A 12,128-nucleotide genomic window follows, 5' to 3' on the forward strand; every position below is an offset into this window, starting at 1 on the left:
CCTTCTTGAGGCTCGAGGACTTCCTGGACAATGCTTGCCACCAGCTGTCCCTCAGCCTGGTGCCACAGGGCCGACTCTTTGCCCAGGTGCTGCCTGCCCCCTGCTCTCTGCCCTCTGACCCGATGCCCTGTGGCTGTGGGGCTTGAAGTCCCTTTGAGACTGACCAGAGCGAGCAAGTCTCTCTAGGGCACCGGAGGCGGCGTCCCTGTCCTGACTGTCCTGCCTCATGTGTGACTTGGGACCAATGCCTCTCTTCCTCGAGCCTCAGTTTCTCCACTGGTCCCACTGAGGATGTGGAATCCACTTCTCTGGGTCCTTCTGGCTCTGGCATCTGTGGGTCGATATACTGGGGCCTGGGCCCACACCTGGTATGGAGCGGGCGCCGTGGCAGAGGGGATGGGAAGGGACTGGTTGTCAGCTTTGGCCTGGCCCCTGCAGGTGACCTTCTGTGACCCTGTCCTTGAGAGGCGGCCCCGGCTGCGGAGGCAAAAACGCGTTTTCTCTAAACGCCGAGGTGTGGAGGGGAGGGGCTGCATGTGGGGGACAGGGCTGGGGCCATGGGGCTCCTGGGACTGAATCCCTTCTGCCCCAGGCCAGGACTTCCTGAGGGCTTCACAGATGAACCTCAGCATGGCAGCCTGGGGGCGCCTGGTCATGAGCCTGCTGCCCCCCTGCAGCTCACCCAGCACCATCAGCCCCCCCAAAGGTTGCTCTCGGACCCCGACTACACCCCGTGGGGCCTCTGAGCCTGCATCCCCCAGGTGAGTGGTACCTGGCCCCAGACCCCGGCTTCTCCACCCTGCCTGTTTCTCCGCCCCTCCGTCCCTCTGCGTGGCTGTGTGTCCGTCCCACGACTGTTCTGTCCTGAGCTCGGCCGTGTGTTCACTTCTGCCCTGCAGTAATCTGCCCAAGAAGACCCCCTTGGGAGAAGAAATCCAGCCCCCGCCCAAGCCCCCACGCCTCTTCCTGGCCCAGGACCCCACCCCGGAGGAGACGCCGGTGAGGACCAAGGCAGGCAGGGCAGGAGGGTGTGAGGTGGCAGCCGGCCCTGCCCTGAACCTCTGTGTCCCCACAGTGCACCAAACGCCCTCACATGGAGCCGAGGACCAGACTCGTGCCTGCCCCTCCAGCCTCCGCCCCCAGGTACGCTGTCCTGTCGCGCTTGCTTCAGGACGCTTGCACTCACTCTGCCACCAGTTTCCTTTGTGCCTGTGGCTGTCCCTGGTCCTCCGGGTCTTCTTGTGCCTTTTCTGTCTTGCAGGAAACCACCCCGGCTGCAGGACTTCCACTGCCTGGCCGTGCTGGGCCGGGGACACTTCGGGAAGGTAGGGGCCTGGGAGGGTGCAGTGGGGCCATGGGCAGGGAAGTGGAGGTGCCCCTGTTCTCCCCACCTGGAGCCAACCTCTCTCTGGTCCTCAGGTCCTCCTTGTCCAGTTCAAGGAGACAGGTAAATACTTTGCCATCAAGGCGCTGAAGAAGCAGGAGGTGCTGAGCCGGGATGAGGTCGAGAGGTATGTGGGGTCCCTGGAGGGGTCTCAGGGGGCCGGCCTGGGCTGTGGCCACTGGGGGGCAGCCAGAGGCTGGGGAGCCCTGGCAGGCCTATGTTCTCATTGGCATCTGTAGTTGGGAGCTGTGGGCCGCGGGGCAGGGCCTCTCTTCACTCCGCCCAGTGCCTCGGTTTGCTCTTCCATGTAACTGGGGCCATGGTGCTCATGAAGAATCAGTGGCCCATGAGCCTTTGCTTTATGGAAGCCAGCACCTTGCCGGCCTAGAATTTTGAGGATCAAGTGAACTGAGGTGCTGTGTGGGTGGCAGGGTACTGCCCACGAAAGGGTTTTTTGGGGGGTTGGTTTTTTGTGGTATTGAAGATTGAACCCAAGGTCTTCTTACTTGGCTGCATCTCCAACCCTTTATTCTTTAAATTTTTTTTTTTTTTTTTTGGTACCGGGGATCGAATTTGGGCTTCTGAGCATGCGAGGGAGGCAGTGAAACCACTGAGCCAAATCCCCAGCCCTTGGGGTGGGAGTGGGTTTTTTTTTAGACAGGGTCTCACAGTGTAGTTCAGTCTGGCCTTGCACTCACTCTGTAGCCCCGGCTGGCTTTGAACTCCTATCCTCCTGCCTCAGCTTCCCCAGCCTGGCATTTGCAGGCTCGTACCACCACGCCCAGCTCCCACGGAGGTTTTTGTCTGAGACCCAGTTCCTCCCTCCCCACAGCCTGTACTGTGAGAAGCGGATCCTGGAGGCAGTGGGCCACACAGGGCACCCCTTCCTGCTCTCCCTCCTTGCCTGCTTCCAGACCACCAGCCACGCCTGCTTCGTGACCGAGTTTGTGCAAGGTGGGGACCTCATGATGCAGATCCACGAGGACGTCTTCCCTGAGTCCCAGGCCCGGTGGGTTCCTCTGTCTCCTCTGCCCTGTTCCTCCCTCCTATGCCCTCTGGGACCCCATCAGCAAGAAGTTCGAGGACTTAGAGAGGCCTCGGCTCCATTCTCCCAGCACACAGCTGCTGGGTATGGTGGTGGACGCCTATCATCCTAGCACCAGGGAAGCTGAGGCATAAAGATCCCCATGAGTTCGAGGCCAGCCTGGGCTACATAGTGAGACCCTGTCGCCAAAAACAAGATCAAAATTGCCTGGCATGGGAACTGGCAGCTGGTTATTTCCTGCACCCCCAGAGCAAGACTCTTGGAGTTAAAGGACCCGATCCTCACTCAGCCCTAGCCCTAGCTGTGTGACCCGGGCCTGGCCCTTCCCTGGAGTCTCAGGTCCTCATTTGGGTACCAGCCACGTGAGAGTCACTGGGTGGCGCCGCTGGAGGACATGGGAGAGCCCAGGAAGGGTGGGCTGATGCACAACTGCCTCAGACGACCTTGCTGGGATCTTCCTTCCTGACCCCACCTCTTACCCTGTGTGACTGGGCCTGGGCCTGAGCTCTCCACCCCCACCACCCAGCTTCTACCTGGCCTGTGTGGTCCTGGGGCTGCAGTTCCTACATGAGAAGAAGATCATTTACAGGTAAACTCACCAGAGGCGCTGGGGCAGGGCAGTGGGCCGGGGCCGGCTCTGCTGCCCCCACCTGGCTCTGCCTCCCAAGCCCTTTGCTCTGCCCCTTTGCCCTCAGGGATCTGAAATTGGATAATCTCCTGCTTGACGCCCAGGGTTTTCTGAAGATTGCGGACTTTGGGCTGTGCAAAGAAGGTGGGACTGGCTGTCCCAGATCTTCCTCCTGGTCCCGCAGCTGTGGCGATCCTCTTGCCTCAGCCTCCCGAGGGTGGGCTTCCTGTGAATGGGTCATCTCATGGAGCAGGCACTGGTATGGATGTTGGTTTGCAGGGATTGGCTTTGGGGACCGGACGAGCACCTTCTGTGGCACCCCGGAGTTCCTGGCCCCCGAGGTGCTAACGCAGGAGACGTACACGCGGGCTGTGGACTGGTGGGGTCTGGGCGTGCTGCTGTACGAGATGCTGGTGGGTGAGGTGAGTGCAGGGCTCCTCTGGGGCATGGTAGAGGCGGGGTGCCCTGTACACTCTTCTGAGCCCCCCCCCGCAGTGCCCGTTCCCAGGGGACACAGAAGAGGAGGTGTTCGACTGCATTGTCAACACAGATGCCCCGTACCCCCACTTTCTCTCGGTGCAAGCCCTTGAGCTCATTCAGAAGGTAGGCACCGTGAGGGTCCAGGCCTGGGCCCCATGACTGTAAGTAGCTCATGGGCTCTGCCCCTGCCCTTGGGGTCTCCCAACACAGCCCTATGGGGTTCCTGTGGGACACCCTGAGTGCACCCTGCTCTCTGCCCAGCTCCTCCAGAAGATCCCGGAGCAGCGCCTGGGTGCTGGTGAGCAGGATGCGGAGGAGATCAAGGTCCAGCCGTTCTTCAGGGTGAGTGGCCAGCTGCAGAGGGTGCCCTGCCTGGCAGGGTGGGGGCCTGGAGCGACCCCAGGGGTGCTCTTCCCACCCCCCAGCCGCCTCTACCCTGGCTCTCAGGTCACCGACTGGCAGGCCCTCCTGGCCCGCGCCGTGCAGCCCCCCTTCGTGCCCGTCCTCTGCGGCCCCGCAGACCTGCGCTACTTCGAGGGCGAGTTCACAGGGCTGCTGCCGGCCCTGACCCCGCCCAGCCTACGAAGCCCCCTCAGTGCCCGCCAGCAGGCCGCCTTCCGAGACTTTGACTTTGTGTGCGAGCGCTTCCTGCAGCCCTGAGTCCACGGCCGGGCCTGGACCCCAAGAACCCACAGGTGCCTGTGTGTGCCCTGCCCAGCGGCGTGACTCTCAGGTGTCCGGAGCCCATGGGACTCGAGGTGGTGGCCCGTGGGCTGCTGTGTGGGCTTTGCTGTGTCACTGGGCGGAGGGTCCCCTTCCTGCCCTCTACTCCTCCTCAGCCTCCCAGCAAGAGCCGGACCAGGAAGGGCACTGCAGTGAGGAGTGGCTTGGTTTGTCTTTTTAATACTTGACTGGCTTTGTGGATTATTAAATGTGTAAAACTGCACAGGAGGAGGCCCTGTCTGGGTCTGGGGGTCGGGTGACCCAGTGTCCAGCTGCCCGGGTCTCCCTGGGCCCTCTTCCTCCCCTTCTTCCTCGAGAAGGCGGAACTGCTCCTGGGAGGCAGGGATTCTTGGCTCTCCCAGGCCTGGCCAAGATGGCAGGCGGCCTCTGGTGATGCTAAATGTCCTGGCTGCTGCCCCCCTCCTCCTCATCCTCAGCCCACAGGGTATCCCAGGAGCCCGAGGGCCACCCACAGAAGAAGTGGGCCAGGTTGCGGGTAAGGCCGCGGTCGAAGGGGTTGCTGGGGCGCTGGCGGAGGTAGGTGATGCGGTGTGAGGAGATGAACTCCCAGGTGGTGGTGTTGCTGGCCACCAGGTAGAGATGCGAGGCCAGGAGCAGACCGGCCACCAGGGAAAAGAGGGACAGCAGCAGGAAAGTGGTGAACAGGAGCCCAGTGGACCGCAGCCACAGCCCCCAGGGCTGGAAGAAGTGGAGGCCGGACCTGAAGCAGAGAAGGGGGCCCAGGCTAGGGGCAAGGTGGGCGCCCTGGCTCTGCATAGCCTAGGGGTGCCCACCGCCTGTGCTGCCCATGCCGCCCTAGGTGGGTGGCACCTACCATGCCAGGTGCAGGCCCCACAGCAGCACTGCCAGCTGCACCACCAGGTAGGCCACAAAGAGCGGGTGGTTGCGTTCGCCCACACAGTTCTCCATCCAGGGGCAGTGGTGGTCGTAGCGGCGGACACAGCGGCGGCAGTCACGACAGTGCCGGGCCCTCAGGGGCTGCTGTGGGCGCAGAGAGGAGCCGGGACTCAGTGCCCAGGGGCCTACCAGGGAGGGAAGGACCAGGACGGTGCCGGGCAGGAGGCAGTCAGGGCGTCCCAGTGTGGCCCCTGCCCCTCCCCCAGGGTCCCCACCTCACCCACCAGCACCAGGCAGAATCTGCAGCGCCGGAGGGCAACTGCCTGGGGCACCATGGCTGTGTGCTCCTCCTTGGTCTCCCCCTGAAAAATGCGGGGTCAGTAATAAGGCAGGATTCTCTCAGATGCCCACGAAAGCCCCAGTGGCCGGAGGAGGGGTTCAGGCCCCTGAGGGCCTCTGGTTACCTGGGGCTGAGGCTGGGTGTTCACATAGCCCGGGTCCATGAGTGACACAGCCAGGTAGAGCAGCAGGGAGCCCAGCACCAGGAGCAGGAAGGTGAGGGGCAGCAGCAGCTCCCCCTGCTCTTCCCACTGCCGCAGCTCTGGAGAGGCCGGAGTGGGACAGTGAGGCGGGGGCTGGACAGAGCAGGAGGGGAGGGGAGGGGCGGGGCTCGGCACAGCTAGACTTGGGGAGTGTGTTCCCGGCTGAGCAGGCCTGGAGATGGGGTTCCACGGGTGACCAAGGGGGCTGCTGGAGGGAGGAGTTTAGGCCCCGCCAAACAGTTTATCTGCACATTCTCCGGAGGGCAATAGGGAGCAGCATCTGTTTCCTAAAGCCCTCCCGGCGAGATGGGTTAGAAGGGCAGCCGAGAGGCACAGAGGTCCAGCCGGGAGGAAAGGGAGGGTGAATGAACAAGGCCTGGCAGGAAAGGGGACAGCAGGGAGCGGACACGCGACAAGGGGGTCAAGGTGACACCGCGATGGGTGGGGAGCGGGAGGAGGGGCTCTGGGTCTCTGGCTTCTCAATGGGGATGGAGCAGCCGGGACTGAAAGGCCTGAGTTCCAGATCCGGGGGCGGGATGCCGGCACAGGTGCTGCCGGGGAGCCAGGGGGGAGCCCCCTCGTCAGGAGCGTCCAAGAGGTTTGAGTGCCTGGAAGGGGCTGAGGATTTGAGGCTGAGGGTTGAAAGGTGTGGAGGCACTGGACAGCTCCAGTGCCCTTGGACCAGAAGGCTGCCGGAAGGGTGGCTTCTGAGCGGTCCTTTCCTGATGAGGACACCCAAGCAGGTCCTAGGCTGAAAGGAAAGGCCCAGAGCGGAGCCTGGTGGGTGGGTGGGGGCTCCCATGGGAACAGGGGCGAGCGCTGTTTGAAGAGTAGGGAGCCCAGACCCGGGTACCTAGTGGCTACCAACTGGAGGCCCGGGTGTGGGCAGCGGCCAGCCCTCGAATCTAGTCGATCCCTCCTAATCTTACAGACGGGAAGGTGGAAGTCAGTTCCTAGAGAATGGGCTGGGGTCGAGGGTCAGTGGAAAAGGGGCTGTAGTCCTGGGTTTGGTGGGCACCAGACGGATCTCAGACGGGGAGGGCGTGTGGCAGCGATCAGGAAGATGCTGCGATTAAGTAGGGCTCAAGTGGGTATCAGCAGGTGGCGCCTGGAATTCAAGATGAGGAGGGGCCTCGAGGCTGGCGGAGACCGGGGTGAATTCCAGTATCTCTGGGGAGTTAATCAGGGAAACTGGTGAGACCCAAACGTGTGGGGAACCACGCGGGGTCGGGTGGGTCGGGCTCACCGGTATCGTGCAGGAAGAGCACCAGCGTGATCCCCCAGGTCAGCACGGTGTGCCCGGTCCGCACCAGGACACCAGGGCTGAGGAGCGCCCAAGGCGCCATCGCCTCGGCCCCGGGACCCACCCGGAAGCAGCGCCTAGAGGGGCGGGCCCTCGGAGGGAGAAGGGCCGCGGCCACCTGGGGATTGGCGGATCGGGGGGTGGGCGGGGCAGGTTTAGGTCAGTGAGATTTTCTATTGGGTGGTAACCACGACCCAGTGGGGCCCGCAAGCCAACAGGTGCCTGAGGAGGCTGAGGGCGGGGTCGGCGCGCGCGCAGCCGGTAACTCCTCCAATTCCAGCCCCCACCCGCCCCGTAATTTTCGAGAGCCGGGAGCAGGCGCGCGACCCGCCTCGCTGTCCTGTGGGCTCCGCCCCCACGGCTCGCGCATGCGTGCGGCTCCCGGGGTGCTCTACAGATCCGGCTCTCGCTAGCTCCAGAAGTGTGATGGCAAAGCCCTCCCGAGGCGTAGGTTGCTCCATAACGGCGCCTTCTCTTCCTCTTGTTCTTTTCCGGATACTGCAAAGGGATGGTGATGAATGGAGGTCGCGGTGCAGATACTGGCTGAATATCCGGCCAGGGTTGGAATCTGCTCCGGCCACGGAATGTTCCCTGAGCGAGTTACGGAACTCTGAGCTGGTTTCTACCCGCGTAAGGAGATGACAGTGGCACCCACCTTCTCAGGTGGTTGGGAGGATTAGGTCATGGAAGTGCAGCCAGGTGCAGGGCCACCGGCCTATAATTGCACATATTTGCGAGACTGAGGCAGGAGGGTCTGAAATTCAAGGCCAGCCCGGGCAAACTTTTGTGTTTTTTTTAAAGACTGAATTTGTATCTCCATGGTAGGATGCTGGCTCTGCATGCTGGAACACCTGCGCTTGGTCCACGGTATTGGAAACAAGACAAAAACAAAACTGCCAGGCATGATAGTGCACACCTATGAGCCCAGAATTTAGGAGGCTGACACAAGAGGATTGCTGCAAGTTTGAGGCCAGCCTGAACTATGTAGTGAGATGCGGTCTCAAAAAACAAACTGGCTGGGTATGGTGACACACACAGGTAATCCCAGCACTATGGGAGGCAGAGGCAGGAAGATCACTGGAAGTTCCAGGCCAGCCAGGGCTCCATAGTGAGTGAGTTTGAGGCCAGCCTGAACTGCATGGCAAGACCCTGTGTCAAAAAAACAAAAAAAACCCCACATAGCCAGATGTGTATGTTAACTCGTGGGTAGGAGGCAGGATTCTAGCTTCCCAGGGCCTCTGTTTGTTCGTTGAGAACAGGTATAGGCAGTTCAAGATGGCCTTGAACTTACTATATAACCAAGGCTGGTCTTGAATTTGAAGTGATCCTCCTGCCTCAGCTTCCTTAGAGCTGGGGTGACAGGTGTCCACCACCACGGGGAACATCCGATGAATGATTACATTCCAAAGGAGCAGCTCTCTAGTTCTGGAAAATGACGCCTGCCCAGTTAATGTCCTAAGGGCATTCAGCTGCCTACATTGGCTACATAGTGAGTAAAACCTGTGAGTGCTTTTGGAAGTCTTGAATTTCTCAGGCAGACAGGTAAGGGATTTAGGGTTGGGTGTTGGAGGGATGTGACCTTGAGCTGTTAGAAGGTGGCTCAGTGTTCCAGTCTCTTAATGGGGGGAGGGCAAGGGAGCCCATGTTTGTTGCAGAGGTCCTGCCAGGAAGAGGTGGGGCACAGCACCCAAGTCAGCCAACCTCTCTTGGAATCAGGACTCTGAATCTTAGCACACAGACACAGTTAAGAGAGCAGCTCTGGCTGGGCGGGGCGCACGCCTGCAATCCCAGCATGGGAGGCTGAGGCAGGAAGATTGCCATGAGTTGGAGGCCAGCCTGAATTGAATAATGAGAACCCGTCTCAAAAAGAAAAACTTTAAAAAAGCCTGGGAATGTAGCTCTGTGAAGCCCTGGGTTCAATTCATAGTACCACCAAATAAAATGAAGAAAGAGACTCAGTCACAGCCCTGGGACAGGCCGGCAGTAGGGTTGGTTCATCCCTGTCCGATCCAACGTCTGCCCTCAAGCAGCTGGTGGCATAGTTTGCTAAGCACATCCTGGGTTGCTCACAAGCCTCTTGCTCAGAGATTGTGTCCCAAAATGCCTTTTGTTTGATGCTGATGTTCCCAGAGATTTTCACGGGTTCTGGTTCCCAATGGAGAGCGCATTTCTTATGGAAACAATAAAAGGGCCTTGTGCTTTAGACTGTCACGTTTGGCGCCGGGGCTGTAGCCAGTGTTCCAAAGCACTCTTGCTTCCCTCCTCCACCCCCGCCCATACTGGGGATGGAACCCAGGCCCTCACTCATGCTAGGCAAGTGCTCTGCCACTAAGATACATCCCTGCCCCTTTAAGCATTCTGAGACATGGTCTGCTAAATTGTGCTGGTTGGCCTTGAACTTGCAATTCTCCTGCCTCAGCCTTCCAGAGTGCTGGGATTATAGAAGTGTACCACTGCATGTGGCTTATCTGGTATGTTTTATTTTTAGTTTTTTGGTACCTGGGATTGAACTCAGGACCTTGCTCTTGCAAGGCAGGCTGCAGCACCACTGAGCTAAATCCCCAGCCCTAATCCAGTACGTATTTAATGGGCACCCTTGCCATGCCAGCCTCAGTACCTTGTACCAAACTGCTGTTGCTCACAGCCAGCTGGAGGAGACAGAGGAAGTAGTTTCAGAGCAGGAAGTTAGCGGGTGCTGCATGGTGTATGCAGGAAGTAGTGGACTCCAGGCCCAGCAGGGACCAGGGCTGAGCAGCGATGGGGGAGCTCCTAATGCAACGGGAGGACTTGGTTTCCCTCCTTCCCTGTGCAACTTGAGGGAGGGAGTCAGTCACTGTCTTCTTGGCCTCTCAGTGGCCTCGATGTGTCCAGGGGGAAGCAGGGTGTGCACACAGCACCTGACAGGCACCAGCACACAGACACCCTTCGTGAGTCCCCCACTAGACAAGCAGTGTCCCCCAGGGCTCCCAGGCAAGCTAGCGTTCTGGGAGCCAGTGCTCACTTTGGCAGCATGTCTACCAAAAAAAAAGTGTTCTGAGTGCACTTTCTGCCCAGGCGCAATGGGCAGTGGGTGGCAGAGGGCTTTTGGGGGAGACGCCTGGGGGCGGGGTCCCGGGAATGTTACATCCAGTCCTGCAGCTCCTCCCCAGCACCCAGTAACTTTCCCCAGGCGTGGTGGTACACTTCTGGAATCCCAGCACTGTAGGAGGCTGAGGCAGGAGGACTGCAAGTTTGAGCCCAGCCTGGGTAACTCAGGGACTTACGAAGATTCTGTCTTCAAATAAGAATTAAAAAAAACAGGGCTGGGAATTTAGCCCAGTGATTCCACCACCTGCCTCAAAAGCATAAGGTCCAGAGTTGCAAAAAAATAAAAAAGATAAAAAAACAGGCTGGTCAGTCTCAACTACATAGTGAGACCCTGTCTCAAAAAAACAAAAACAAAATAAAAAACCAGGCTGGGGGTATGGCTCGGTGCGAAGGCCTAGAGTTCAATTCCTAGTACTAGGAAAAAAAAAAAAAAAAAAAAAAAAAAAAAAAATTGAGAAAGCCATAGGGTCACCATAGCCTGTGAGGAATGTGACCACATGGTTTGTTCCAGTCAGAAGCTGTCCAGGAGAGGTCTGCTAGAGGTGACGCTGGGACTGCGGGTATAAACTGGGACCATCCCGGGGGTGCCAGGCTCTGGACACTGAACCACGTGGTCCCCGTGCCCTCCATCTTCACCCTGTCCTTCAGGCCCTGGGCCAGGCCTGGCTCTGGAGTCTGCTCCGGGGACACCAGGCCCGCTCTCCCTCAGTCCTGCAGGTCACCTCCTCCTTGCTCGGGGCCTGGGGCACGACCCCTGTGCCGTGTCCGTCCCATCACAGCAGGGCCAAGGCGCTGTTAGTCTCGGCCGACCTTGACCTCGGGCTGGCACAGAGGCGAGAGGGGCAAGCGCAGGAAACAGACCAGGAAGCCGCCAAACATGCCCTGCACCGGGGCACCCACACCAATCCCCTCTCCTGACCCCGCAGCCCTCCACAGAAAAGAGGCCGGTCCTGTGCACTTGGACAAATGTATTTCTGTGACATCCCCACGCACAGACACGCACGTCCCCAGGCCCCAGGTGGTGAAGCAATGCGGCATGGGCTCTGCCTGGGTGGTGGGGCCAGCAGGGCCAGGGAGGGAGGGCGGTGCAGGTACCCTGCTCTGGGGAGCACAGGGTGGGCCCACCTTGCCAGGGAGAGGCTGCGGGAGGAGAGGGCGGTTGCCAGTCCGGCCAGTGGGGCCTGGAGGCAGGGGCCAGTGCATCCAGCAGCCTTCAAGGCGCAGGGAGGCCAGAGCCACCAAGGCCACCTCCAGGTCGGCTCTGCTCCCCTGGTCTCTCCGAGCTCCAGGAGACGTGCTCAGGGCCTGGGGACACAGTTGGCTCTCGGGCGGGCAGGGACAACCTGGGTGGCAGCAGGAGCCTGGCTGGGCTGGGCTAGGCTGGACTTCTGCTGCCACCCATCCAGGGCTCGGAAAGGATGGGGTCGTCTGGACGGCAGAGTGAGAGGCAGGCTCAGTTCTGCTGGTGGGGTGCCTGGCCCCTCTAGGCTCTTTTGAGCAGAGGAGGACAAGGAGCAAGTGAGCCCCGGGCCCGGGCCCCAGGCGCCAGGAGGTGCTGACTTCTGAGCTAGGCAGGTTCCGGTGGGTTTGGCAGAGTCTTGGCCTCCTGGGCTGGGGCCATCAGCGGCCTGGGGCCGGTGGGAGGCTTGGAGGCAGCCTCCATAGCAGCGTGGCCCAGGCAGGCCCGGCCGGAGCCCCCGCTCCTCAGGGTGCTGGGTCCCTGGGATCGATCAGCTCACGTCCTGCCCCGATGGCCCGCAGCCAGGAGCACCAAGGCTTCAGGGAGACCCGTGGGGTTACTTCGGTCCCCAAACCCCATCAGCCGTGCCTGGGAGTCCAGATGGGACCTCAGATGTAGGCAGGTGGTTTAGGGTGCTGGAGCCAGGCCGGGTCCGAGTTCACAGGGAGAAAACCGGACACGCACATCAGAGGCACGGGGGCAGCAGGGGCAGCAGTGAGGCTTGGAGCCGGGCTGAGGGTGGCCAAGGAGCTGCAGGGGCTCGGGGAGTTTCCTTTGTCTTTGTACAGAAATCATACACACAAAACTCCACACTTCCTAACCAAAAAAAATAATATAT

At 60.4% G+C, this 12,128-nt stretch overlaps 2 protein-coding genes across 2 annotated transcripts in view; one reads left to right on the forward strand and one right to left on the reverse strand.

Annotated features, from left to right (window-relative positions):
* The window catches only part of Pkn3 (protein kinase N3), a 9,043-nt gene extending 4,577 nt beyond the window's left edge, over positions 1-4,466 (forward strand). Inside the window, exons 8-21 of the mRNA XM_033758992.1 lie at positions 9-86; positions 439-514; positions 593-761; positions 900-999; positions 1,076-1,143; positions 1,262-1,325; positions 1,420-1,511; positions 2,217-2,393; positions 2,956-3,018; positions 3,125-3,201; positions 3,337-3,479; positions 3,553-3,660; positions 3,799-3,879; positions 3,985-4,466. Coding sequence (XP_033614883.1) covers positions 9-86; positions 439-514; positions 593-761; positions 900-999; positions 1,076-1,143; positions 1,262-1,325; positions 1,420-1,511; positions 2,217-2,393; positions 2,956-3,018; positions 3,125-3,201; positions 3,337-3,479; positions 3,553-3,660; positions 3,799-3,879; positions 3,985-4,197 — 1,509 coding nt within the window. The 3' untranslated portion in view covers positions 4,198-4,466. The remainder of the gene's footprint in view (positions 1-8; positions 87-438; positions 515-592; positions 762-899; positions 1,000-1,075; positions 1,144-1,261; positions 1,326-1,419; positions 1,512-2,216; positions 2,394-2,955; positions 3,019-3,124; positions 3,202-3,336; positions 3,480-3,552; positions 3,661-3,798; positions 3,880-3,984) is intronic.
* Positions 4,467-4,566: 100 nt separating this feature from the next.
* On the reverse strand, positions 4,567-7,063 carry Zdhhc12 (zinc finger DHHC-type palmitoyltransferase 12). Its single transcript, XM_010627326.3, has 5 exons — positions 6,907-7,063; positions 5,583-5,719; positions 5,403-5,480; positions 5,096-5,262; positions 4,567-4,981 (listed from the first exon to the last, which is right to left on the reverse strand). The coding sequence occupies exons 1-5, from the start codon at positions 7,004-7,006 to the stop codon at positions 4,657-4,659; spliced, it is 807 nt and encodes a 268-aa protein (XP_010625628.1). The 5' UTR covers positions 7,007-7,063; the 3' UTR covers positions 4,567-4,656.
* Positions 7,064-12,128: the final 5,065 nt, after the last annotated feature.

Source organism: Fukomys damarensis, unplaced genomic scaffold, assembly GCF_012274545.1.
Source record: "Fukomys damarensis isolate Sample0158 unplaced genomic scaffold, DMR_v1.0_HiC HiC_scaffold_36, whole genome shotgun sequence".
Classification (NCBI taxonomy): domain Eukaryota; kingdom Metazoa; phylum Chordata; class Mammalia; order Rodentia; family Bathyergidae; genus Fukomys; species Fukomys damarensis.